Here is a 26,694-nt window from a genome sequence, read left to right on the forward strand (position 1 = left end):
AAGAATGCAAATAGACCAAATTATGTAAATTTGACACAAATGAGAAATGGGCAAACCTAAGTTTTCAAATATAATTAAAAAATATATTTCTGTTGGGAAGAAAGAATATGTGTGACTTTTGTAAAAGTAGGCCTTCGTCACTATTTGGATGTGATAAATGTAACATTTTTTTTTGAATAAAAATTTCAGTATTAATTTTAGATACATTAATTATCTTACATTACATTTATGGTTCTTTTTTTCAGTTTGAAAACGAAATTTCAGATTAATATCTATGTCAGTTTTAAAAACATTTTAAATGTTTGTTGGTGATTTTTTTTTGAGGGAGTTGTTTGTTGGTGATCAATCATCAGATTTTTACTAAACGATGATTTTTTTTATTTTTATATTTTCTGAAAAGGGATAATCATTGAAACTTCGGCAGCATTAATAATTAATAATTAATAATAACAATAATTTAAAATAAATAATCCAATATTTATTATTATTATTATTTGAATATGAGCAAGATATGAGATTTTTGTGTTGTGGTCTAATTGATAAGCCATCCACTCATCTTCTTTCTTTCAAATTCTGAGCCCAAAACACCAAATAAAGTTTTTTCAACTCAGTTTCGAACATATATTCACGATCAGCGTCGTTTCCACACATAAAGCTAATAAAGGAAACCACTTTCACTATGATCATTGTTCCATTAATTTCTTCCACTATCAACCTCCTCAGAAGAAAAACCAAAAACCCACCTTCACCATCCTCCTTCATATTCAAAACCCATTAAAAGATAAATTTTTTAAAATTTTTTTTAATAAATTTTTGGTAGTCATGTTATTCTTTTGAAACCAATCAGAAACCAACAACAACGACGACGACCCAACTGGGCATTTCGCTTATTCGTGCTATTTGGTCAACTGGGTCGGTTTCCAGATGGATTTTCGGGGGCCTAGTGAGACCCGTTTGGTCGGAGACTATATAATGGGTCCGAGAATCGGGTCTGGTTCATTCGCCGTGGTTTGGAGGTCCAGGCATCGGCAATCGGGTCTCGAAGTTGCAGTTAAGGAGATTGATAAGAAACAACTGAGTCCAAAAATCAGTGAGAGTTTGCTCAAAGAGATTTCTATTCTCAGAACAATTGATCACCCGAATATTATTCGTCTTTTGGAAGCCATCGAGGTAAATCATACATGTGAGTATCTGCTTTTTATGGTTTGTAGTGATATATGTATGTATGTAATGGTGTTGGCTATGTGTTTTGCAGACCGATGAAAAGATTTACCTTGTTTTGGAGTACTGTGACGGTGGCGATCTTTCTGGTTATATCAATCGCCATGGGAGAGTTTCAGAAGCTGTGGCTAGGCACTTTATGAGACAATTGGGTATGCCGATATTTGCCCAACCTTATAAACTTGTTTTTTTTCTTAATGTGGGGATTAAATTTGTCTTTATTATTGTTTTTAATTAATTGTTTAACTAAAAAGAAAATTAAAGATACAAATTTGTCTCCTTTTTCGTAATGCTATTTTAGCTGATCAAGCTAATGTCGTTACTGCTTAGGGAACAAAGAGTATTTGCTCAACCGAACTTAAATTTGGATTTTTATGCTTTTTTTAGTAGGCTATTAATATGCAATTAATGATTTACCTATTGGGAATAATCTGTTGTGTCTAATATTAATATCACTTAGTTTACTTTCGTGAATTGGATTGATGCATGTGATGACTAAGTAGTAACGGATTATAGTGTGCGCAATTTGGATTTTCCTTTGCAGCTGCAGGACTGCAAGTGCTTCAAGAAAAGCATCTCATTCACAGGGATTTAAAACCACAGGTATTTTCTTTCTTTCTTGCCAAGAAGCTGGATTTATATGGTTTTGCAGGCTATTTGGATGGTTTTTTTTTTTTTGTTTGTTTAAATGGGATTCATGATTCTATGTCATTAACTATCCGAGAGTTTGTTTAGTTTCTGGTCATTGGGTTTCCAGGCTGTGGTTGATTAGTCAACCGTGGTTTTACATTTTGTTTTTGGAGTGATATCCGCATTGTTTTCTGTTTAACTTGCAGAACTTACTCTTGTCAACGCATGAATCCACTCCACTACTGAAGATAGGGGATTTTGGTTTTGCAAGGTAAAAATATATGTGATAGGCTGTTTGATGTTCCAGGTCTGTTGCCTTCTCATTGTTATTACGCAAAAGGACTGTATTATTTTTCAGGAAGAAGCTATTTAGTACTTTCTTTTAGTCCCATTTATCTCTGTAAATTTTTGCATAAAGAACATGCTAAGACCTAAGAGCATGGATCAAATTATGTATCAAGGACAGATGAATTTGATTGTTTTATATGTGTAGTTGAGTTATAGCTTAATGGTTTTTAACAATGGAAAATCCAGCATTATAAAAATTGTGTACAGCTTTATTTGGCAAGACAATCTTGAAAGCTTCTGTTACTCTTGCCTAGTCATTTTTGTTTGAACTATTGAAAGATTTTTAGTTACATTGGGTTATTTTGTTGTATTAAATTCCAGATCCCTTATGCCTCAAGGTTTGGCTGACACATTGTGTGGTTCACCCTTATACATGGCTCCGGAGATCATAAAGAACCAAAAATATGATGCAAAGGTGATGCAAGATAGTAATTGGGATAATTTTGACTGTACTTATTGATATTTTTACGACTATTATATTCTCCTTTTTCATTTTGTTTTGTTTTGTTTGCAGGCTGACTTATGGAGTGTTGGGGCGATTCTTTTTCAGTTGGTGACTGGAAGGCCACCATTTGATGGCAACAGTCAATTGCAGGTTTGCAGTGAAGTTAAAATATAATTCTGTATAAAAACTAGAACATATTTTGAGGTTTGCATAATTTCGGTTTTCATTGTGCTTTTCTGATTCATTGCTGCCCAGCTTTTCGAGAATATCATAACATCTACTGAGCTGAAGTTTCCTGCTGGTTCTCTGGAAGAGTTGCATCCACACTGTGTAGATCTTTGCAGATGCCTATTACGGCAAAACCCAGGTATTGGGGGTTGCTAGTGGAAATGTGTATCTGGTTATTGGTATATTTGTTTAGTTTACAACAGAGATCAAGCATGTTTCGAAGTTTTTAACTGGCAGTGTTACATTAGTTTCATCTTCAACTTGCATAACTTAAAAGTAATATACATATAAATTGAAACACCAATTTGCAGTTGAGCGACTAACATTCAAGGAGTTTTTCAATCACAAGTTCCTCAGGGAGCCAAGGTAATCTTGTAATTTGAAATTTTGATATGCTTTTTGTATTTTGTCTTGGTCTTGGATTGGGGTTGAGCGCCATTTTAATCTTGGATCTCTCCGTTAATTAGCCTGTAAATAAGGGACTCAGAATAACTTTCTTTTTTGTATCTTCTGTAGGTCCATGCTTGATGCTAGGAAGTCTCCTTTTGTTCTGCCTATAGAATTAACTGTTGAGCCGTCCAATGCTTCTGCCCTTGGGAAGAGGTCAGAATTGCCAGCTGTTCTTCCTCTGGACTCGTGCAGTGCACATTCAAGTGCAAAATTTCCTATTGGACTTGAAAATATAATTTTGCAAAGAAAAGAGGGTGAAGGTACATCAAGCAATGTTCATGGGCTTATGCCAAATATTGTGAGTAATGAAAGAAAAAGATATATTGATCAAGAGCCACAATCATCTTATCAACGACAAGGTTTTCTTTTTCCCCTCTTTTTCTGTTTGGCATGTATAGATCTATTCACCTGCAATGTTTGACAGTTGATTTGTGATGACATGTCCAGTTTCTGATTCCATGGAGTCCATTGAGAAAGATTATGTCCTTGTCAATCCTCATTTTGCTTCATCAGAATCCATCTCTTATTTTCTGGAAACGTCACAACTGTCTAACTCCAAAACTGGAGTGTCTACCTATGCTCAAAAGCAGAATGAACAGGGAAGACCAGTTATACAAGAGGAGGAGCTGGCTGAAAGCTCTATTGGTGGTTTAGAGGGCTCACTGAAGCATGGATCAGACCTATTACCAACATCAATTCCTTTATCTTTATTGAGAGAAGTGCAAGAACTTTCTATACTGCATCCTTCCACTAGGCTCCAGTTGTTGCATCAGTATGTTGAAGTTCTTACCGAACTTGCACAAGAAAAGGTGTGTTGCTTTGTCTCTTACAAAAACGATTTTGTTTTCCTTTGCTACTCGAAGAAACCAAAATGTTCTTGAATTATAAAAGTATCATGTCAACTGTTGCCTTTGCCAAATTTCCATGGAGTTCATTCCTAGTGATGTTTTTCTCAATTTGCTGATCTCTCTCCAAACTTCGTTTCATTACATTAGCTCCAATTATGACCCATATTTGTGTATATAGTTGCATTCATGACTTGGTAGATGCTTTTGGTGAGCAATAACTTCTTTTCTCCACATACTTCATAATATTATTTGTGTCTTTGACCCTGTAATTTCTAGTTGCATGTTTCAAGCTCTTTTCTTTGTTGACATTTACATTTTTTTCTCCCTCTGTAAGAGTGGGTTATTAGAAAGCACCAATTATCAGTATAATCAAAAGTTGTTGCTTCATCATTTGAAATCTCTTTTGTTTTATTGGTCAACCATTGCTGTTTTTTTGGGATTGAAGCTGTAGTCTATACAATCCTACTAAAATAGCTTTATACATTGTACAAATTACCAACTGGAGTGTAGTAAAGGGTAATAAGTTCCCCGAACCATGTTTGCATTGCCAAAATGTACATTATCATTATTATTAGGATGAGAAGCACGTCCATGCGTCTGCATTCTGCTGATGTTCCCCCCACATTTTTGTAAAGTAACATTGAATTTTATTTGTGCTTTTTGTAAATTGACTTGCCCTTTTGAGGATGGTTGAAAATGCTTATAATCCCTTTATTACTCTACCTGCAGTACGATACAGAATTCTATCTGGAGGCTTTTTCAACTGAGTTGGTTATTTTGGCTATATGGAAAAAAGTGCTCCAAATTAGCAGCAATTGGCTGGCTTCTTCTGAGAATGAAGCAACTGGTAGCAGTGTAGCGAATGAGCCCAAACTTGATCAGAAAGGTGCTACTTTAGCATCAAACACTGAGGGAAACCTTGATTTTAGCCAACCTTCATGTGTTTCCTTGTGGGCAGAAAAATCATTTCTTGTTGCATTTAATCGTGCTGAGAAGTTATCAAATCATCTCCGAAACATAGATGGTGAGTGAGCCTCTTGTCGAATTTCTCAACTCATACTTTTCTGTTTTGCTCCGTCCATCACCGGGTTTGAGTGTTCTCAATCAAATCATTACTTTGCAGGTACTGTTGACATGCCAGATGCGATGGAAATAATATTTCGAAAGGCACTAGCATTTGGTACCAATGGTGCTGTAAGTATACTCTTATAACTGCCATGTTTGTCAATGTCTTTAGTCTTTCTTGCCATTGACTAAGACTTTATACTCCGTGTTTCAGGTGGACGAGTTCGAGAACAAAAGTACTGCAGCAGAGAATTATTCAAAAGCGCTACTTCTGCTTTCCTTTATCGCAGGAGAAGCAGCAATGCTGCCTCTAAAGCCTCCATTTTCGTTAACTCCTGCAGGCAAGAAGCGAATCCAACAATACATTTTGAACTTGCATTCTCGGCAGACTAACTTTTTAAAGGCACAGCCTTCTCTTAAAGAATTTCTTGACTCTCATAAAAAGTAAATAGAACTGGTTTGTACAGCTATTCTTGGAGGTTCATCTTTTGCCAAGGCAGATTACTAATGTTGGCCGTTGTGGCAGTAAATCAGCCGCCTATGCAGCAGGCAGTTTTTAAGTCTCTGACATGGATATACTCTTTTCTAACTTTTGTTTGGTGATGGAATACCAAAGAATGTCTATAAGTTAGATAAGTAAATACTAGATTGTTGACATTATGGAACAAGAAACTACCTTAGTCTGTGTAAATGAACTGTCTATTCTTTATTTGGACAAGAAATTGTACATATGAATAGAAATTGTTACGTGTATAACTGGTCACTACAGCAAATCTTCTGAATTTTCTAATGGCTCAAAAATGCCATCAATCAATTTGCTGATTTGTTTTGTTTTGTTTATAAAGTGATTGCACATATACAAACACATTTGCAGGCCTCGGCCTAGAGAGTAAGAAAGTTACCTAAAGTTCCCAGTTACATATGATAATGAAAGGAGAAGAGAGCCTCTTGATTACACTTTCAGAAAGTATCTATTACAATATCATAGAACAAAAAAAGAGCAGTTAATAATAATATATACCATACTTGAGAAGTAACTCTCAAGTATATGAAAAGCTTAAGTACAACAGAGAGGCTTCTTGAGCTCCCACAGCAGTGATGTAAAGTGAGAAATAAATAATGATCATAATAAGATTAACCATTCATGTAAAAAAAAAAGACATTGTCTTCGAAAGACTGGCCAGATGAGAACACGTTAAATATTTTCTTGTCTAAATGTCTATCGAGGGAGTCTTTTAAGTAGAGTGGCATAGGTTCAGATAGTAATGAGCAACGTAGACAAATAATATGGTACACACACCTACACGACAAGTTGCGTGAGATTCAATAGTCAAATAAGGCATATAAGGATAATAGACAAAGGGGAGATTTCGAAATTTACATGCAATAACAAAGGTTTCCTCAAAATTGCATGCAAAATCAGATATTAAGTTGAACCTCTCCTTCCAAGCGTAGCCTTTTGGTTCCTCTCTCCTCCACCTGGCTGCTGGTATTTCCCACGCTGTTCTCTTTGGCCTCAACTGAGCACCTTTTGTAAGGTTTGAATCCTGTTCTATGAACCTTGAGCTTTCCTTGTCCAAGCCCTATTGTCAGCAAACTTTCGTCTAAATTTTCCTCATCTCTAAGTGGTCCAATTTTCTCCAATTCTGGATGGTTAGAACAAGACCCGCAAGTCTTACTGTTGAGATCTATTAATGATGCACCTACATCTTTGTCCTCCTTTTGTTTTTCTTCCATGCAGCCATTCTGATTCTCCTGCTTCATCAGGTCAGGTGGAGGTGAAAAGCTTTGAGGTAACACCTCTCTTGAGAATAATGCTTGAAATGCCAGCCGTCCCTGAAAAAGTAACACTTCGTTAGTAATAGCATAAGCAATGAACTAAGAATCAGATGCAGCAACCTTAAAACAACAAAAGACAGTAGTAAAAGTTTATCAATAAATGTGTCAACATACCCCTTGAGAGACTTCCTTCCAAGATTCAAGAGGGTTGCAAATGCTTTTACTACGACGATTACTACACTCGGAAACTGATTGATTGGCTTCTGGTTCTTGCAATTCTTCCTTGACATTCTCTTGCTTCTCTAAGGCATCTGTCTCGACTTCACTGCTAGAAGCTGTGTTGGAACCACAAGATGAGCGGTCAACCGGCTTGGTGTTTTTTGGTTTATTAGAATCAAGCTCAGTTGCTGGGACAGTATTTTCATGATCAGCAACTTTTACATTGGAATCAGGTTTTCCTCCCCCACTTTCCTCAGAGTCTGATGAGGACCCTGTTGGAGATTTTGAACCTAAATGTTGAGCTTGCACAGCTTCCGAGTGTTCCGGATCCACTTGTTCTTGCAATAGAGGAATAAGAGGTTTGTCTTCCTCTCCTGTTTTGGGTGCAGGACCTTGATCAAAGTCCATCGAAGGAACTCCACTTGTGGATGCTGGAGGGACAGCAAATCCAGTGTGTAGGGGAGTACACAATGGAAGCATCCCATGGGCTGCCCACCATGCAGTTGCAGCAGCTACAGTAGCAGCAGCAACCGCTGCCATACTTGGAGCAGAGTTCATTTCTCTTGGTGAAAATCCACTTTGGTTGCATGCAAGAGAATCTGAAGAAGTTTCTACATTGGAATAGGGCCAATATGCAGCTGCAAAGCTTGCTGCGGCATGTGCTACTGGGTTTTGAAGAAGTGTAGATACAATGAGACTGTAAAATGTGGACGACATATGGAGGAAGGACTGATAGTCCTCTTGATTGGGGCGAATTGAGGTAAATTGAGGATGTAAAACCGGAAATGATGGATGGATTGAAGATCTTGATGCATTAGATTGATGCTCAGTAGTAGTAGATGCCGCTGAATTTGTGAAAAAATTAGTGTGGCCATTAATCTCTCCTATTGGATTAAATGTGGTGTCAGTAGGAGTTCGAGTACAATTTCCAATGTTTCCATCAAGAACATGCACAGGCACATGCCTTGGGTAGTTTTGAGTGGTTTGCATCTCCTCAGTTGGCAATCCATTATTCAAGTCATTCATTTTTTCACCTTCAACCAATTTCTCATATGAAGCATTAGGATTTTCCAACTTTAAGCCTTTGCTTGTGTCATTATCTTGTGCCATCTCCTCGGCATCGGACTTCTGCTTGTTTTCATTCCTGTCAAATTCAACAGTGACATAAGATCCACCTGTGTCATCCTGATTCGCCTTTTTCATTAAAGGCACAAATTCCCTAAAAGTGCAAGCATTTCCAAGCCCCACAGGTGGCTTAGGTAGGGAGCTTTTGTGAACAGAAGAACATTGAGTATCTTGAAGCTGGGTGAGACCTGAGCAATCGTCATCGTGGTTTTCTTTCGCCTGTGTTGGTTTTCCATCTCCATCCGGTCCCTGATTTTGAGAAAAAGAAGTCGCACAAAAATTATGAACTGAAGTAAGAACTGGGGTGAATGAACAATGTTTCAGATAACAGGGAGAGGAGGCAATAACCTCAAGAACTGGCTCTTTCTCCAAATCCAGTACTTGCTTACAGTGAGAAGATGATTCTGATAAATATTTTTCATCTTTTCCTCCTACCTGTGATGTGAGAGGACCAACACCAGTCTTTCGAGGGTAAGGATTGCTAGGTTTCCTTTTAGGGCGTGGAGGTGGAATATCTATATCAATGGCGCGCCCTACTGGAACACCTTTAACGAGAGCCTCCTTTTCCAACTGTAATCAATAAATAAATCAGCATTCCATGTATCAGTTGAAGTAAACAAAGTCCATTGTCACGTCAAACACAATAAACGGCCATAACTCAGATCATCTCTTACAAAACCAAAATTTTTCCTTCCTAGAATAACAAATTACTTATGACACAGCAGCAGTTTAAAATCAGAAAATAGCTATTTAATATTGATGCAGTAGAAGAAAATCTCAAAATTCTTACAAGTTCATGTGGGAATAAATAGATTGTGGCCTGTGGCCTGGTCTAGGACTAGATGTGATGGTAATGAGAAGAATGGAATTAGAAATTGGTGGCTTTCCATGAAATGCCATTACAAATCATGTTTAAAACTTCCAATGATGTGTGAAAGCTTTTCCCCTGAATTTACAGACAAAGCCATTTTAAAAAAGAAAAAAAAAATGTATAATGTAACAAATTGAAATGTAAAAAATAGTAAGGACTACCAGGGACTGCCCTCAGTTATTAGTGCATATTTAATTTCGTTTTATATAATCCTAGAAGTTCTATGAAGGAAAAGAAAAAACAAAAAAGCAGAAAAGGTCAATCACATCAGTAAACCAATTGACAACAATCGATCAAGTTAAACCGTTTGGACTACCCTAGAAACAGCTACCCACATGGCCCAGAAAAACTCCTGCTAGTAGTTTTTTCTTTTAGTATTTAAATGGGGTAAGAATAGATGTTATACACAATCCTAACAATTCTAATCTCAAGATTACATGATTAACCAATATCAAAGTAGCCTGACACTAGAGTATATACTTAATCAAGCAATATCAAAGTAGGTCAATACTGGATTATTTCCCTTTAGTATATATGTATATGTATACACACATAGATATAAATTATGGGAGTGAAGGGATCTAAAATGTACGCCTCCAAAATTGAAATCAATGTGAATTACTGATAGGCTAAATGTGAGATTATAACTCACGGTCTATCAACTACCAATAGGCTAAACAAGTGGCTGCAGTTCCAGTCTCTTCACCTATCCATAATTCTGTAAACGATCTATTCTGCAATGCCTCCACTCCTATTACAGACATTAAAACAGAAAATCATGCTTATTTTTTGACCAAATGACGGGTAAATCTGATCTCACCAAGAGTGGAGGTACTTAACATAAAACTCATTTGTTTTCATTGCTTTAACCCCCATGATCCATCTCAGTATGCCCACCACAAGAAAGCAACTCTTTGTAGAACTAATAAGGCGATGGAAACATTTGACATTTCTTCCTTAAGTCTCTGTATGTAGGAGAACATCTTCTATTAGTTCCACCAACTCTACTATAATAGCATTTCACTGTTAGCCGATGTCTCTGGAAAGACAAATACTTCACTAATCTAGCGAACTTCTTCAGTGACTCAAACGAACCCAAATTTTCTCTACCCCGAAAACCTAACTAGTTTATTCATATCATGACTATATCATCCATATAAAAATACTGTATCATAACTGGTAAAACTTCTTTCCAGATAACTAAGCATTCTAAGCCACAAGACATTGCTGGCCACTAGCCTAATGATGAAAAATATCCCAGTAAAAGGCCACTAAGAAGGAAGCATAAAGGATCTACTACAAAGTCATGAAGTTGGTTAATACAAGGCATATCTGCAGAGAAGAACCTACCAAAAAAGGTTTTTTTGATCTTGCCAAAACACTACTGAACAATGCCTATGATTGCCAAAAAGTAAACTGACTCCTTGTTTAAATGTTAAGAAATTCACTGGCAGACTGTACAAGATGAAGCCAAAACTAAAGTGGTGGTTGGATCTAATAAGCTGTATAATCTCCATGTACAATTGATTTGAACTTATGACCATTTCTTCAAACATTGGCTGCTTATTAATATACAAAAAAGAGGGGCGGGGTTATGGCTGGTTTGGCCAAGCCCCCCTTCTATTATAGAATGAGAATCACTAATGATATAGGGATAGAAACACAAGGATATTCGGTAAAACATTTTTTAGATTAAAGCTCCATTATCATAAGAATGTGCCAACTTGATGGGGAAATATGACCACAAAGCCCAGATCTATCAGACTGTCAAATCAACTCATCAATAATACAACTATCGGAAAAAAATATTATATTACAAGGAACCTCTAAGATTTAACTTACCTTAACAGCTGCACAAGCTAAGATAACACAAGAGCATACTAACCCAACTCATATACTGTGCTAAAAGGTTAGGCCCTTTCAGACCAAGAGTTTGCAGAATACTATAGAATCTATGCTATTCTGAACCTATAATTTATTTATCTTCATTCAAGGTGAGAGAAGTAAAAACATCCTCAAGCAATTTTGAGAAGGTAATACAAACCTCAGGTAGTGTAATGACAACCCTATTATTTAATTTTAAATCTATCTCTACTGGGTACCAAGTGCCCAACCTATCCATCAAAAGTACCTCAATATAACTTTATTTTATCTTCCAAATTTTACGTCTTCTAAATTCCCTCTTGAGATATTATGATAAGGGAGATTCGTTCATACTGATATGAAAACCAAATAATCTTTCAGTCTACAGAGGAAAAGCTAACTGTCCAAAATAAGAACTTCAGAGCTAGGAAGTTTAGCAATCTCTGCAGATGTTTTATGTAATTCATAAGCTTGCTAACTATTGTATGCTAGAGTAAATGGAACAGCTAACTTTTTCTTATTCTCATTCTTACCCTATTAGTACTAGCTGTATAAGTAGCTACCGCCAAAGTAAGATGCAAAAGGCACCCAATCAATCATGTAGCATAATAGAAACGCTACATGGACCATTAAAAACTGTGACAACATTATGCTTACATATATATTTCTGACTCATGTCATAAAAGAAAGATGTTTTTGTTCACCAGTATAAGCCTTTGCAGTGTTTCAAGGAGATCCAAAAAATTGGCCCTTTTCCCACTACAACAACTACTTACTGACCAAGATTTATTTTTCCTTAATGTATGTCTGCATGTAAAAGGAATAATAAAATATACTTCTCATAATTGTATCAAACATCAAACAGGCAAAAACAAATCTAAAATTGGTAAAACATCACTCAGGCAAACTAAGAAACTATATTTCAGACAATAGAATTGCAAATTATAAGACTGATATTACTGATCACCAAATGGTTAGTAGTAAGAAAACATATCTCATAGGAGAATAAGGTAAGAAGGTACCAATTGACCTTTGAAAAGAATTTCTGTGCATGACTTCTGATTTGCACAGCAGTCTTTGTTCCTATATGTTCTGCGAACCACCAAGTAGAAACAAAAACAGGAAGAGAGAGAGGCAGGCGCCCGATTAAGAGAAATATACAGAAACTAGCATTTATGTCATTGCTAACAGGAGATGCCTTGCGGGTTGAACTCTTTTACAAGAACTCAATTTTTTTTTTCAAGTTAGTGTAAATATGCATATACTACCTTAAACTATAAAACTTGACTTAGAGCATAATAGCCATAAGTAAGGAAGAGAAAGAACAACAAATATGAAAAAACAAGTTAGAAGTATATCCAAATAGTAACCTTCAATACGCTGCCAGGCTCGTCCATAGAGCTTCAAGGCCTCAAGGAACCTATTATGCTCCTCCTCTGTCCATCGCTCTCGTTGCTTTGTAATAGTATACGGCTTTCGTGTCTGCCATTACAGAAGTTTTATAAGTCCAACTTTAATACCCATCACACGTTTTTAAGTTCAGCATAATGTTTAATTATCACAAAGATAAAAAAAAAAAATTGAATGGCACATCAATTTCACCTTAATAATAATAAGGTCTTCTCCGGAAGAGTATGTGTCCATTATCGGACCTGGGCAGCTGCCGCTGCTTCAAATCCTCCCTGACGAGCAACGGGTAAAAAGAAAACTTCCCATGATTTCGGACGGAATCAAAAGCTATTACCAGTAGAGCCGTGGTTGTAGAAGTAGTCAACAACGCCTGATAAAGAACTGTCACTGCAAAAGAAAACAAGTGGCAGCAATCGGTAGAGATCCGTCTCAAATTCTTAATTCAAGAAGATTAAGCAATTTGATTTTCTCGAGCAGCGAAGTTACTAATTTTGAATTATATTAGTACAAAATACAATACGATTTTGAAAATTTTCAGAATCCACCGCAAAGAGAGATGCAGAGAGATACTTCTCCGAAAGAAGTAAAAGTAAATTCCTTTTTCAGAATCCTCACCAAAACGAACCCGAAGACGCCAAAACCTTTAAGAGCGAGACACAAAACAAACAAGATAAGAGAAAACTTGAATCAGTACTCAACAACAACAACAACCATTTCTACATCCACCCCTCAAACAATGCATCAATACAGTGCTTTGCTTCGTGGTTTAAGTTTAACCATCTGTTTGGTTGCCAGGAAAATAGGAAGAGAAGGAAAAACAAAATTTCAAATCAAATTTAAACCGAATCTCACATAGCCAACTAAACAAAACCTCTCCAACAGAGTCAACAGCTCAATTGGCAGGCTTACTTAGTCGATCCAGCTTTTATTTTTAAAAAATACATATATATTTTCCAATCAAATTTAGAAACCAGTTTTCCTTTTTCCTCCAAGCTCCTCAGCAACCAAACTGAAAGTAAATTTTAAAAAAGAAATAAATAAATGCATCAAAATTACTCCATACCTTCTGGTAAAGACATGGTGTAGTATTAAACAACTCCCAACCAAATCGTATGGTGCTCGATCATGCATGAAAGCCAGCTCACCGTGAAATCTTCCTTAAACTCATTGTTTCCGGCTATGGAGAGACGAAAATTGACCAAAGAAAATAAATTGTAGTCAAGCAAAATCAGAAAAGATGAATAGGGGAAGAGATCAAGGGTAGGAGAAGGAAAAGAATGAAAGAAGAGAGTTTTAGTAGTAAAGGAAGGAAGCACCATCAACAGGCAAGCATTTCTGGGTCGATCAATCTCAGCCACAACTATTTCTTGTGGGTTTATTATTTTCTAATAATATTTTTTTAAATAAAAATAAAAAATTGTACCTTTCTTTATTTTTTTGAGGCTACAAGCCCAGACCTGAAACGAGTGAGTTCTTAGGATGATGCCAAGTGGCAAGAATTTAGTGGCTAGATACACAGCATCAGCGCACCCTTTCGCTTTTTCCCTACTCCTTTTTCATTTCTTTAATATTTCTTTTTTTAATTTTCTAAAACTTGTCGTAGCTCGTCTCATCAATTCTCGTCCACAAACTCAAATACTGGGATGAGGAGGGATACGTCTGTAAAAGCGCATCGAGGGAGCCACGTGGGTCCCCTTGATGACGTGGCGAAATTGTATAGTTGGCCGACTTGGCGTTCTGGGGTCACGTGCGTACTGAGTGGACAGCTGGGTGGCTAGAAACTTCAGCTGATATGAGATGAGAGAGAAAGAAGGAGATTTTGAATGAAGAGAAAAAAGAGAGGGTTGTGTTGTGTTTTGTTTTCTTGTAATCTGCCACGTGTAGGTTCTAGAAACATGTGGTTAGTGTTGGTGTTTGTGGGCTTTGAAATAAGTTTGGCCCATGTAATGAAATCAACCAAGGAAATTGCCTCCACTAGATTCTCGTATGAAATGTTTGATACACAATCTATATACATAACTACAAAATAGCATTGCTCTAACTCAACTACAAATGCTAACGGTGCTCACTTAGCTACTCAGTGGAGGAGCCAGCCACAAATATTAGGGGTAAATTTTTTTTATATATATAAATGGGCATTAATAAAAAAAATATTTTTATTAGAGAAAGAAATATAAACTTTATAACGAAAAAAATTAATATATTAAAATAAAGTGAAAAATAAAAATTTTATGAGAATAAATATGAAATTATGTGAAGAAAAAAAATGAGAAATATAAATTTATAAAGAAAAAAAAAATGTGATGACAAAATTAAAAAAAATAAATTTATGGAGGTAAATTTAAAAATATACAAAAAAATTTATACAAAAAACTAAATTATTAAAAGTTGAGTGGGAAACATGTGTCCACACATGACCCCATGTCTCTTCGCCTCAGTAGTTAGTGTTAAATTATTATGGTTATTAGGATTTTTGACTTCGGAATTTTCACTTATATTAAATTATGTTCTCAAATTTATTTAGTTGTTAAAATTTTATTTTGAGATGATCAGATTTAAGAATTTTTATTTAGTTCAATTATACTAATATGATGATTATCTAAGTATTAAATTGTACTATTTAAATTTTAATATGCACAAAATCATGTTTCTAAATTTTAACATATACAAATGTTGTTATTTGAATTTTTATTTACTTTTTGTTTGTAAGATTAGAAGAAAATTTTTGAATTCAACAATTTAAATAGTTCAATAGAGATTTTTAGTGGCCTAAAAATTTAAAAAATACGATTTGGTATATATTAAAATTTAGAAAACACAAATACTAATTAAGTTATTGTAATTGGTATAATTTAATATTATATCATTTATTTTATTTCAATAATAAATATAAAATACCATTAATTATTTACAGGACAATCCTAATTCCTAACTGCTCTAACTCAATACTATATTTTATGTAGAAACAGGTAGCGAGTTTATATCTTTTATTGTAAAAAAAAATATATATATAGTGGTATTGGTTGATCCCTCTTAGTAATTCTCTTTTAAAAAATATATATTTATACATTAAGGACGTGTATAAAAAATAATGAAAGAATATTAAAAAATAAAAATATGTTTTTAGTCATAACTTTGGATATATGAGTCCCATTTCGTTTTTTAAATACATTTTTGTGAAATCATACTTCTATTATTTTGGGTCAAAATTTTATCATAAATTATAAATTTAAAGTGTGTTTTGGAACACTTTTTTAATGAGTTTTTATTTTTTTAGTTAAAAAAATAAAAATGTTTTTTTAAAAAAAAAAAAAAACATATTTTATAAATTTGTTTCCACTATTTAATTTTTAAAATGAGAATAAAAGATTTTCAAAATTTTGAAAAAAAAAATACAATTTCAAAAGAGAAAAACTTAACAATTTTTTTCTCTTTCTTAATTATAGTCAATTTATATTTTCTTTCATCAATATTTTGGACTCTAACCCTTACTCCAAACTCGAAACCTGGACCTGAACCCCGAAATCAACCCTCGATTCCCATCTTAGACCCAGACCCAACCTTGAACTAAATTAGACCTTGGACCCGACCTCAGACCCAAAGCTTGGACCCGGACCAGCCTTGACCCCGGACGGTCGGACCCTTGGACCCCCACCCTACTGGAGCACGAACCCCTACCTCGACTCTAGACCCGAACCCCAGACTCAAAATCCAACACTAACTCGACCCCAAACTCGAACCTCAAACTCAGATCCCAGCCCTGAACTTGGAGCCTGACCCCACGCTCAGATTCGGACCCCAAACCTCGACCTCGAACTCAAATCCTAACCCGAACCTTAAACTGTTGGGTTTTATGCCCTAAATAAAACTCCATTTCAATGCAATCCATTTTATTCAACATCAATAAAGAAACAGAAGTATTTTTCATTCATTTGTGTATGTTTTGGTTCATCTTATCAATTGCTTGTCTATTTGATTTATAAATTCATCTGAAACCCTTTTCACATATTTGATCATGTTTATTGTGTTGTCAACACATTGGAAAGTAAACATGACTATGTGAATAAAGATTCCTAGATTTATCAGACACAAAGTTTTACTGATATGATAATCTAGAACAGAGTTTACTTGCATTTGGAGAAATGCTATGTTCTTTCCAGAGCATTGGTTAAAGTAAAGCTTAGGTTGGGTGCATGGAGTATGCATCGGAAGGGACCGATATTGAACTTTGACATAGATTTAATTAAACTTACCGTAATATCTATTCAAGTCAATATCGTCTAGTTGATCCTAGATCAAATGATCTTAATCCTGATATGATTAGGCTCAATCTCAAGAGTGTTATTCGTGTTCTTTGATTTGTTAGTTAAGCCTACTTTTGAGTCAGGGCGATACGTACATTTTGGGAACACGGTAGTGCAATTGAGTGGGAGTGCTAACATAAATATGGAATCTATAGCTTCTATCTGGCGAATAGAAAGTAAAAGATGATTTCCTTCGAGCTTGACCAAACGAAATAAATGGTGGAGTACTCATTTCACATAGCTGAAATATCAATACGGAGTTAAGTGTTTTAAGGATAAAATACATTGTAGGGTGTTACGGTATTCTAATCCATTTACAGTGTAGATCATTCATATAGAGGATCATTGAACAAATTAGGATTATAACAATGGATAACTAATGACGTGTCTATATGGTGGAACATATAGAGCGTTCTATATACTGAGAGTGCAATTCTAAGTTCTATGTGTGGATTCAACGAAGAATTAATAGGTTAGTGAATTTAGGTTATAAATTCTTGATCTACTTATTGGAAGCTCGGTTATATAGACCCATGGTCCCCCCACTAGTTTAGACAATATTACTTGTAAGACTCATTTAATTGGTTTTGATTAATCAATTATAATTCTCAAATTAGACTATGTCTATTTGTGAATTTTTCACTAAGTAAGGGTGAAATTGTAAAGAAAGAGTTTTTAGGGCATATTTGTTAATTAAGATACTTTGTATGGTTCAATTAATAAATACGATAAATGATAATATTATTTAATAATTATTTATAGTTATTAAATAGTTAGAATTGGCATTTAAATGGTTGAATTTGAAAATTGGCGTTTTTGAGAAAATGAGATGCAGAAATGATAAAACTGCAAAATTGCAAAAGTGAGGCCCAAATCCATAATGCCATGGCCGGCCACTTTTATAGGCTTTATCATCTGATATTTTCATTATTTTAATATCAAATAATTCAAACCTAACCCTATGTGGAATGCTATAAATAGATAGTGAAGGCTTCAGGAAATAAACAACTTTTCACATCTTGTTTCCTTTAGAGAAAAACCTAAGCCTTCTCTCTCCATACCTAGCCGCCACCTTCATTCTCTTCTTCTCTCTTGTAAATTTCGAACCTCTTAGTGATAGAGTAGTGCCCACACACAGCAAGTGATACCTCAATCATAGTGAGGAAGATCGTGAAGAAAGACATTCAACAAGAAGGAGATTCAACACTAAAGAAAGGAGAGAAAGAGATCCAAGTTCAGATCTTGATAATACTCTGCGACAGAAAGGATACAAGGGTTAGAGATCTAAACGGAAGGAGACATATTATTCCGCTGCACCCAATGTAAGGTTTCTCATACTTTATATGTGTTTAATTTATAATCGTTTTAGAAGTTCATATTTAGGGTGTTAATCAACATACTTGTGAGTAGATATAAGATCCTGGTAAAATAATTTCCAACATGAACCTCATAAGTCATAATCCAGACCCTGAATCCCAGCCCCAAACCTAAACCCCAGACTTAGACTCACATTTTCTCACCTAGGGGTGTTCGCGGTGCAGAGTTCAAATTGGTCTATGTGATTTAGAGCTGAGTTCATTGTTTCCTATTGTTTAAATTTTTCATAGAAATATAGAGAATCTACATTAGGTCGAGTTTATATTTCTTAATCCTAATATTTAACATTTTTTTTCATGTCTTTCATCTTAGTGAGAAGAATTATCTTGTAATTGCATTAATGAATAATAAAGTGGATAGTAAAGGAGATTAGAATCTCTAATTTCTCATTTATATATTTGAATTAAGTTTATTGTTCTTAATCTTCATTAAATTTTGTTATTTATTATTTTTATAACAATTCCAATTTTGATTGTCAAATAGAAAATAAAATAGGCTATTGGTACTTCATAATCAATCTTTGTGTGAACAATATCGGTCTTACCGAATTAAACTACAAAAGTGATTACATATACTTGCGTAGCTCATAAATCTCACAACATAGGTAAAGGTCAGGACTGAACAGTTGTGAGTATTGGAGCTTAGTGAATATTATACTATCTAGATGGTTAGATCTAAGTGTTTAGATCTTCAAGACAGTATGTGCTCAATTTTGTTAATCGATGGGTGACACTTTTTGTTACAGGGTATTTTGTTGTATTTAAATTAGTACGAGATCCCGAAATTTGTAAATCTTGTATTTTAGTTATATGTATAAGTAAAGTTGTGTTTATTATAAAATTTTTTGTTAATCATGTTTTTCAATGAACCCTTTAGTTAGCAAAGGCTTGCACAGTAATTAAAAAAGTACTACAGCGTGCCTAATCTAGTAGAGTTACACTTTGTTAATGGATCCAGTCCATTATCTTGATTGGACCTTCGGTCGGGCCTGTTGTAGCTAAATTTAATCATATTAAAATTAAATGTGTTCTTTAACCGAAAACACACATAACATTTACCCCCTAAATTTTCAAAACTCAAAGGATTTCAGAGGCTTTCATTCTTCTTTCTAGATGGCGTGAGGGTAGGTGGCTACTTAAAAAAGGTGAAAATACTTTTTGAATTCCAAGTAGAAAATTTGTGGGTGACAACTTCTCTCTTTTTGAAATGAAGTGACATGTGGCATTATTTCTTTGGTTCATACAAATTGCGTTCATTAATAGAGCGCGTACAACATAGATTTACGAAACGACAGTTGATCATATCAGCGAGTGTCCCAAGAAAAATATCATCATTTGAATATTTCGATTCTAAGTAATGCATTGGATGCAAACTGACATCTTTCTAGATTGTTGGTTGTATTTGGTGTTTTCTTGGATATTTTAGCCATTGATCTGAGAGCACGTAAATCACCATCTTTGTTGTATAAATACAGTAACATTTCGATTTTTGTTTTATTTTTTATTTTTATAATTTCATTTAATTTTAAAATGAATTTAGAATAATATTATTAGTTGTACTAATATAACGTACCACGTACACAAGAATATACACATAATAGTGTAATAAGTCTATGGTGAAAGTTAATTGGATGACACCTTAAATTTGCTAACAGTTCAGTAGTCCGTTAAAATTTAAACTTGGAGAGTTAAGTGCAAATGAAACGATAGCTAAGTTTAACCGCTATCACTCAAATCTTTTGCACGAAAAGTCCCAAATTATTCAATAGAGTTACAAAGCTTGTCAATTGACATGCACACATATGAAATAATCTCTTTCATTCCTTTAATGTGGAAGGCAAGTTTCCGTTTACTTAACACATAGATAAACAAATATATAAGATATGAGAACAAATTAATATATTACTTTAAATGCAATTTGCAAGATGTTGGCTGAAACAAAGAATCACATAAATCAGATATGGAAAGTAATACAAATGGGATAAAGCTTATAATAAGCCTTAACCCTTGTATCAGTGAGAGGCTCACTCAAAAGGATAATTCATCACCATCGGTGTAATTTGGGAATGTTACACATTTGTAAACTTTGCAACTTGTACACAGGACATATCCAACCTGCACTAATGAAAACATTGCAAAGGTTTACCCTAAACCAACTGTAGATCAAAATCAAGAGTTTTCGGTCAATTATTAAACAACCTTCATTTAACTAGTTTTCAAAATCCTACTAAGCAGATTTGAATATTATTGTTCTAGTTTTACTCAAGACTATAATGTAATGAAAAATGCTAAAAAAAATTCTAACCAGTTCTTCTCCTTTCAATTTGGAGTAGCATGGACACTCAAAGCTACACTATCTAGCATAATGTGTGTGTTTTAAGAGTAGCTCTTACAGATCAATTTTGCACCTACTGCAAGCTAAATTTTCAAAATTCAACCAAATAACATTAAAAATTCTAAACACTATTTTCACTACTAACATATTCAAGGAAATCAAATTACTTACAGCTCTACAAGTTGGGCATCGACGGTAGATTCGATTGTTTTCAGCCTTCACATTGGTTTTTTGCCCTTTACAAAACTCACAAACTAACCATCCTCTACCATTGCAAGGCTCACACAAAATCCCACCTTCAACCTTTAAAATAACTGGACCATTGTCAGAATATAACAACTATACTATATCAAAAAAACCAATCTAACCCAATAAACACGAGCATTTCTATATATATGTGGCGCGTTATAAGTGGGTAGTAAATTCTTATTTAATTATTAAATCAAAATATGTAAGACTTAATATTAAATATATGTAATTCATGTAATAAATTTACATCATTAAAGAAAAACTTAAACAGTCAAAATCTACCTGTTGTTGTTGGACCGACGCACAACGCAGAGGTTTTACGAAACGACATGTCGTTAAGGGAGACAAGGAGAAAAGTGGCGACCTTGGGAGTACAGGCGACGGTGCCATAGATATTGTCAGGTAAGAATTTGTCATTGGAGTGAGTTGAGCATTTTGATTAAGCATTTTGATTTTGGGCAGCAGTGAAGTTACTAATAATGATATTAGTACAAAATAGAATTAGACGGTGAGAGAGATTACTTCTCCCAAGAAAGTAAGAGTAAATTCCTAATTCAGGATACTCACCAAAACCTTTTAGAGCGAGAAACAAGATAGAGAAGACTTAATGAATCAGTACTCAACAACAACACCAACCATTTTCTACATTTACCTCTCAACAATGCATCAATATTCAATAATTTGCTTTGCTAGAAAATTGGGGATGAAAAAAATTTAAAATCAAATTTAGTTACACAGAACCACCATACACTAAAACAAACCAAGCATTTTCTGGGCTGATCAACCTCAGCCACAACTATTTCTTGTGGATTTATTATTTTTTTTACAAATATTAAAAAAAAAAAAAAATTGGACTCCTTCCTTTATTTTCTTGGTGTTGGTGGGCTTTGAAGTAAGTTTGACCCATTTTAATAAAAATTGGGATTTTTTTAAGAATATACTAAATTAAGTAACTTTTTACAAAAATGACGTTTTTTTTAAAATGAAAACAAAATGACGTGACACGACAAGGAGTGTGTTTTAAAAAATTGGGCCGAAAAAACCGGAATTACAAGCCCAATATACAAATCGTTAAAAAATAGAAAATTACCATAAAAACGTCAACTAAACTTAACATAATAAAAATAACGTCATTTTTGAAAATAATTTCCAAAATAAGGTGGCCCATGAAAATTTCCCTAAAAAAAATTGGACTCCTACTTTATTTTCTCGATTCTAAATAGATACTTAAATTTTGTTTTTAAACGTAATACTTATATTATAATTTTAGAATTTTTAGAAATAATGAGCTGTTAAATGTCAAATAATTAGGGAAATTTACATGGTATACTAACTTTTGTAATTTTTTTACAAAAATACTGTCAGGCAGAATTTTTTACTTTTTTACTGTGTTTTTTTATAAGTTTCATACTGCAGTATACTGTGTTAAGTTTTCACTGGTGTTCTACTAGTGTTTTACTAGTATTCTACTGTTGTTTTGAGTTGTTCTGCTTTGTGTTTTACTGGTGTTTTATAAAAACACAGTATTTTTGAAAAGATTTCCGTGTGACAGTATTTTTGTAAAAGTTAACCAAAATTCCAGTATTTTTGTAAATTTTCCAATAATTATAACGTAATAATTTGATTGATAAAAACTATTAATTTAAATATTTTATTTAAAAATTAATTTAAATATACCAATAAAAAAATAACATGTGAATAATAATTGACATTTAACGGCTATATAGCTACGAAAGTTCCAAAAATATAACTTAAATATTAAGGGCTTTTTTATTTTTACACTTTAAAAAATATTTTTTTTTCGCATTTTTACAGAATTCTACATAGAAACTCCTATTGCACCTAGTGCTGCAACCTAAATTGCAACAAAAAATCGTATAGAAACCCTATTGCAACCACTTTAGAAACCCAAACCGTAAATTTAAAAAAAACAAAAATTAAAAAAACAGTATATAAGGTAATTCTCCTAAATATTATTATTGTTAAATATTAAACTTAAATATTTATCTACAATCAAGAATTAAATGTAACTATTTATATTGCAAATTACTCTGGGTACACAATCTATTGTTGCACTACTTTTTTTTTTTTTGAACAATAATGTCAGATAATTACTTGTCGGAGTCTGATGGCTGGACTTGAGGAAATTACACTCTATACCTTTTTATATTGTCTTTTTTTTTTTTTTTTTTTTTTTTTTTTTTTTTTTTTACCCTCTTTTTAAAGTCTATCATTTTTTCCTTTTTTTTTTTTTAAATATTGTACAAATTTTACCCCTGTCACTTCAAGATACTCTCCATGTGACTCTCTTATGTCAGGGTATTTTGAGTACAATACATATAAAAAGAGGTATGTTTCAATTAAATATAAAATTAGAGGTCAATTTGATCAATTAATTCATACAAGTGGTATTTTTCAACTTACCCGCTGGACTTTAAACGGATAAGCCCATTTACCTCTCAAATAGAAACCGTGTTCATTTTGGGCCTACATTGGGCACAAGAAACTCTGAACAAAAAAAAAACCATTTTATTCAAAGCAATTTAAATCGGAAATCTTACAAAAATAGTCATCTTTTTTTTTTTATTATTATTATTTTTACATTTTTACTCATATATATATATTTATATTTTTACTGTACTATATTTTAAAAAATATTTTGCTAAAGTTTAAAAATTAAAACAACTAAAAAAATTAAAAAAAATAACTCTAGAGGAACTTAACAAACAAAATGAAAAACAACTATAAAACAATATAAAAACAACTACAGAACAACAAAAAAATAATAAAACATTGACCATGCAATATGTAAAACAATATCAGCTCCTCAACATATTTTTGTATTACGAAATTATTATTATTTTTTACTTAGTTTTAGTAATTTTTTTTTTGTTGTTGGTATTATTACATTATCTTTTTTTCATAAAATTTATTGTTACAATGTCATACTTTTAACTTCTTTTTCTCTCTCTCTCTCTTCCTTTTTTTTTCTTTTAAAAAAAAATTAATAACAATTAAAATGACAATTTATTTTTAAAAGCTAAATAAATAATTACATTAATAATAAAAATATTAAATCTTCAGATTTCAAAATAGGGTATATAATATAGGGTGATTCTACAATGCACCTCTTTAAAAGGGATCTACTGATGCACCCTCTACTTGTTTCGGCATCCAGAAGATTTTTTTAATCTATTTTTTTTCATATTCATGTGTGCGTTATAACTATTTAAGATATCCTATAAAATTTTGAGAAATTCGGAATAATTTAGAATATGGAAAACAATGTTCAAATAATCTATTTCACACGCAAATAAAATAAAATATTCACGCATGCAACACACTGTTTGAACACGATTTTCGACGTATTAAACTTTTTCGAATTTCTTAAATTTTTGCAGGATATCTTAAATAACTATAATTTACATGGCTACGAGAAAAAAATTGAGTAAAAAATTATTTCGGACACTAAAATATATGGAGATGTATCAATGTATCTCTTTTAAGGGAGTGCATTATAGAAGAGATGTATCAATGCATCATTTTAAGGGTTGCATTATAGAATTTTCCTATAATATAATGCCTAATATATAATTAATATGTCAACATCTGCATATTGTGCCAATAAAAAAACAAAAAAAACTTATCATTGTATTTAAAAAAAAAATAGCAAGAAAATAAATTAAATATATGTATCTACATCTACAAAGCAACTGATTCAAGAAACAAAAAATTATCAAGAATAAACTAAAAATATACACAATAAAAAATACACATGAATAAAAAATAACTATAAAATAATTGTTCAACGAAAAAAAATTAAAAATCACTTAAAAACAACTAAAAAATAAGCCTTGTTATGAATTTTTTTTTTTTTTTCAAAATATATTTATATAGTGTTTGTTTGCAGGTTAGTATATATTATAATTATTTTTAATGTAAAGAGTGGTTGGTTGTTGGTGTATGGTGTACGGGCAAATTCTATATTGAATAATTATGTTTAGGTAAAACAGAGTATTTCTGTTATCTACTACCAATGATGCTATCATGCTAATATAAATAATGCCCTACTTTACGTAAAGCTGAAAATTTGTGCAAATATTTTATCATGTTAAATGTTTTTTTAGTTATGAATTTGAATGTCAACAAAATACACGCGTATATTAGGTGAAATCAACTTTTAATTTCTGGTTTTAAATCGATAATCATTCAGCAGTGGCTATATAAACCACCCAAAATTCATTGAAAGAGGTCACAAACAACGTTACTCTAAATTTCCAAACCTTAATTTACTTTTCTTCCAAATACAACAAAATTGTGATGGGTTCTGAATTGGAAGGCACCACAGAAGTAGTAGTTGATCTTAAAAGAAAACAAGAAGAAGAAAGCTTCTGTTATGCTGCTCAGTTGTTGAACACAAATGTGTTAACCAAGTCCTTGCAAACCACAATTGAGCTAGGAATCTTCGATATCATAGCGAAAGCCGGGGAAGGAGCTAAGCTCTCTGCGCGGGAGATAGTGGCGCAGTTGCCAACCAACAACCCCGATGCGCCCATGATGGTGGACCGCATCCTTAGGATGCTGGCCAGCTACTCTGTGCTCGTATGCTCTGTAGTGGCCGATGATCAAAGGGCTTACAGTCTTAATAATGTCTCCAAATGCTTTGTCACTAATGAAGATGGTGTTTCTTTAGGCCCCTTGATGTTGTTGTTAGAAGATAAGGTCTTCTCGGATAGTTGGTATAGTATAGTTTGCAATTTTTTTAATTTGACTTATTTTTCTTATGTTATTTTAGTTCCATAAACTATTCTAACCCTGAAACAATAATTTCAGGTCACAACTTAAAGGTGCAATACTTGAAGGAGGGATACCATTTAACAGATTCCATGGAATGAATGCCTTTGAGTATCCAGCTTTGGACTCAAGATTTAATAAGGTTTTTAATAAAGCAATGCAAAACCAAACCACTATGATTATGAAGCAGATTCTTGAGTTTTACAAAGGCTTTGAAAACCTTAAGCAACTTGTAGATGTTGGGGGTGGTTTGGGAGTGACTCTAAAAGAGATTACCTCCACATATCCACATATTAAGGGTATTAACTTTGATTTGCCTCATGTTGTACAACATGCCCCATCTTATCCAGGTATTTAATATATATAATTAATGTTATAGCTTAATCATTATAATTTTATACAAAGGATTTGGTCTTTAATTAGTCTAGTTTATCAATATTAATGTTGCAGGGGTCGAACATGTGGGTGGAGACATGTTTGAAAGTGTTCCAAGTGGCGATGCCATTTTTATGAAGGTCAGCATTAAAAGCTTCCCAATTAATTATTTTAGTAGCTAATATAATAGGCTCTGTTTCTTTTTATAGTGTATAGTAGTAGTACTTTAACTAATTAACGTTACATACATATATTTTAGTGGATACTTCATGATTGGAGTGATGAGCAGTGTGTGAAAGTATTGAAGAATTGCTACAAAGCTATACCAGAGAATGGAAAGGTTATAGTGATGGAAGGGCTTCTTCCAATGTTGCCTGAAGCTAGTTATGGTGATAACATAATGTCCAAAACAGATGTGTTAATGATGACTCAAAATCCAGGAGGAAAAGAGAGGAGCAAACAAGAGTTCCAAGCCTTGGCAAGTGGTGCTGGATTCAGTGGCATCAGATTTGAATGTTGTGTTAGCGGCTTTTGGATCGTGGAATTTTTCAAGTAGAGAATATATATGGCTTTTTTCAATTATGAATAAAAATTGCCATGCATATGGCTTTGATTGAAGATATTAGTAGAGGGATTATTTACTCATAATAATATGTGTATAATTAATATAGGGAATTATGCTGTACTGTATATCAATTTAAGAGCGTACGCTGTTATCATATTCTTATCATATATTTTAGTGAAGTTAAAAGAATTGAG

At 33.3% G+C, this 26,694-nt stretch overlaps 4 protein-coding genes across 15 annotated transcripts; 2 read left to right on the forward strand and 2 right to left on the reverse strand.

Annotated features, from left to right (window-relative positions):
* Window positions 1-493: 493 nt before the first annotated feature.
* LOC115705225 (serine/threonine-protein kinase ATG1a) lies at window positions 494-5,988 on the forward strand. 2 transcript variants are annotated; one of them, XM_030632493.2, is made up of 13 exons: window positions 494-1,170; window positions 1,256-1,373; window positions 1,766-1,824; window positions 2,058-2,122; window positions 2,521-2,614; window positions 2,714-2,794; window positions 2,900-3,011; window positions 3,184-3,238; window positions 3,389-3,681; window positions 3,770-4,131; window positions 4,900-5,194; window positions 5,294-5,364; window positions 5,450-5,988. In XM_030632493.2, exons 1-13 carry the CDS (start codon window positions 925-927, stop codon window positions 5,681-5,683), a joined length of 2,085 nt encoding a protein of 694 aa, XP_030488353.2. In that variant the 5' UTR covers window positions 494-924; the 3' UTR covers window positions 5,684-5,988. The 2 variants fall into 2 exon arrangements, with proteins under 2 accessions (XP_030488353.2, XP_030488354.2); XM_030632494.2 differs by having other exon boundaries at window positions 1,041-1,183.
* A 367-nt stretch (window positions 5,989-6,355) lies between these two features.
* Window positions 6,356-13,941, reverse strand: LOC115705224 (protein LATE ELONGATED HYPOCOTYL). Of its 6 annotated transcripts, none has more exons than XM_030632492.2 (8): window positions 13,566-13,941; window positions 13,118-13,143; window positions 12,695-12,889; window positions 12,463-12,574; window positions 12,123-12,184; window positions 8,707-8,928; window positions 7,189-8,607; window positions 6,356-7,071 (listed from the first exon to the last, which is right to left on the reverse strand). In XM_030632492.2, the coding sequence occupies exons 3-8, from the start codon at window positions 12,734-12,736 to the stop codon at window positions 6,655-6,657; spliced, it is 2,274 nt and encodes a 757-aa protein (XP_030488352.2). In that variant the 5' UTR covers window positions 12,737-12,889; window positions 13,118-13,143; window positions 13,566-13,941; the 3' UTR covers window positions 6,356-6,654. The 6 variants fall into 6 exon arrangements, with proteins under 6 accessions (XP_030488352.2, XP_060962158.1, XP_060962154.1 ...); XM_061106175.1 differs by having other exon boundaries at window positions 8,794-8,928; window positions 13,566-13,902; XM_061106171.1 differs by having other exon boundaries at window positions 12,463-12,576; window positions 12,700-13,143; window positions 13,566-13,927.
* A 6,123-nt stretch (window positions 13,942-20,064) lies between these two features.
* On the reverse strand, window positions 20,065-21,566 carry LOC115705036 (uncharacterized). Of its 6 annotated transcripts, none has more exons than XM_061106157.1 (4): window positions 21,334-21,566; window positions 21,049-21,239; window positions 20,689-20,831; window positions 20,065-20,297 (listed from the first exon to the last, which is right to left on the reverse strand). In XM_061106157.1, the coding sequence occupies exons 2-4, from the start codon at window positions 21,095-21,097 to the stop codon at window positions 20,211-20,213; spliced, it is 279 nt and encodes a 92-aa protein (XP_060962140.1). In that variant the 5' UTR covers window positions 21,098-21,239; window positions 21,334-21,566; the 3' UTR covers window positions 20,065-20,210. The 6 variants fall into 6 exon arrangements, with proteins under 6 accessions (XP_060962140.1, XP_030488134.2, XP_030488137.2 ...); XM_030632274.2 differs by having other exon boundaries at window positions 20,689-20,820; window positions 21,334-21,555; XM_030632277.2 differs by having other exon boundaries at window positions 21,049-21,566.
* Window positions 21,567-24,862: 3,296 nt separating this feature from the next.
* LOC115703767 (cathecol O-methyltransferase 1) lies at window positions 24,863-26,686 on the forward strand. Its single transcript, XM_030631000.2, has 4 exons — window positions 24,863-25,505; window positions 25,600-25,910; window positions 26,011-26,075; window positions 26,195-26,686. Exons 1-4 carry the CDS (start codon window positions 25,087-25,089, stop codon window positions 26,489-26,491), a joined length of 1,092 nt encoding a protein of 363 aa, XP_030486860.2. The 5' UTR covers window positions 24,863-25,086; the 3' UTR covers window positions 26,492-26,686.
* Window positions 26,687-26,694: the final 8 nt, after the last annotated feature.

This window comes from Cannabis sativa, chromosome 1 (genome assembly GCF_029168945.1).
Source record: "Cannabis sativa cultivar Pink pepper isolate KNU-18-1 chromosome 1, ASM2916894v1, whole genome shotgun sequence".
Lineage (NCBI taxonomy): Eukaryota > Viridiplantae > Streptophyta > Magnoliopsida > Rosales > Cannabaceae > Cannabis > Cannabis sativa.

What these genes read in the sequence shown, in the direction of transcription:
- LOC115705225 (XM_030632493.2), top strand. Translation starts at nt 925, where the DNA reads ATGGATTTTCGGGGGCCTAGTGAGACCCGTTTGGTCGGAGACTATATA. An exon ending in AAGTTCCTCAGGGAGCCAAG is followed by an intron (nt 3,239 to 3,388) that starts GTAATCTTGTAA and finishes TATCTTCTGTAG; the next exon opens with GTCCATGCTTGATGCTAGGA. An exon ending in ATCATCTTATCAACGACAAG is followed by an intron (nt 3,682 to 3,769) that starts GTTTTCTTTTTC and finishes TGACATGTCCAG; the next exon opens with TTTCTGATTCCATGGAGTCC.
- LOC115705036 (XM_030632273.2), bottom strand. Translation starts at nt 21,213, where the DNA reads ATGCTTAATCAAAATGCTCAACTCACTCCAATGACAAATTCTTACCTG. An exon ending in CGTCGGTCCAACAACAACAG is followed by an intron (nt 20,821 to 21,048) that starts GTAGATTTTGAC and finishes GTTATTTTAAAG; the next exon opens with GTTGAAGGTGGGATTTTGTG. An exon ending in GATGCCCAACTTGTAGAGCT is followed by an intron (nt 20,298 to 20,688) that starts GTAAGTAATTTG and finishes TCATTAGTGCAG; the next exon opens with GTTGGATATGTCCTGTGTAC.
- LOC115705224 (XM_030632492.2), bottom strand. Translation starts at nt 12,736, where the DNA reads ATGGACACATACTCTTCCGGAGAAGACCTTATTATTATTAAG. An exon ending in CACAGAAATTCTTTTCAAAG is followed by an intron (nt 8,929 to 12,122) that starts GTCAATTGGTAC and finishes TATTGATTACAG; the next exon opens with TTGGAAAAGGAGGCTCTCGT. An exon ending in AGAAAGAGCCAGTTCTTGAG is followed by an intron (nt 8,608 to 8,706) that starts GTTATTGCCTCC and finishes TCTCAAAATCAG; the next exon opens with GGACCGGATGGAGATGGAAA.
- LOC115703767 (XM_030631000.2), top strand. Translation starts at nt 25,087, where the DNA reads ATGGGTTCTGAATTGGAAGGCACCACAGAAGTAGTAGTTGATCTTAAA. An exon ending in AAGGTCTTCTCGGATAGTTG is followed by an intron (nt 25,506 to 25,599) that starts GTATAGTATAGT and finishes CAATAATTTCAG; the next exon opens with GTCACAACTTAAAGGTGCAA. An exon ending in GCGATGCCATTTTTATGAAG is followed by an intron (nt 26,076 to 26,194) that starts GTCAGCATTAAA and finishes CATATATTTTAG; the next exon opens with TGGATACTTCATGATTGGAG.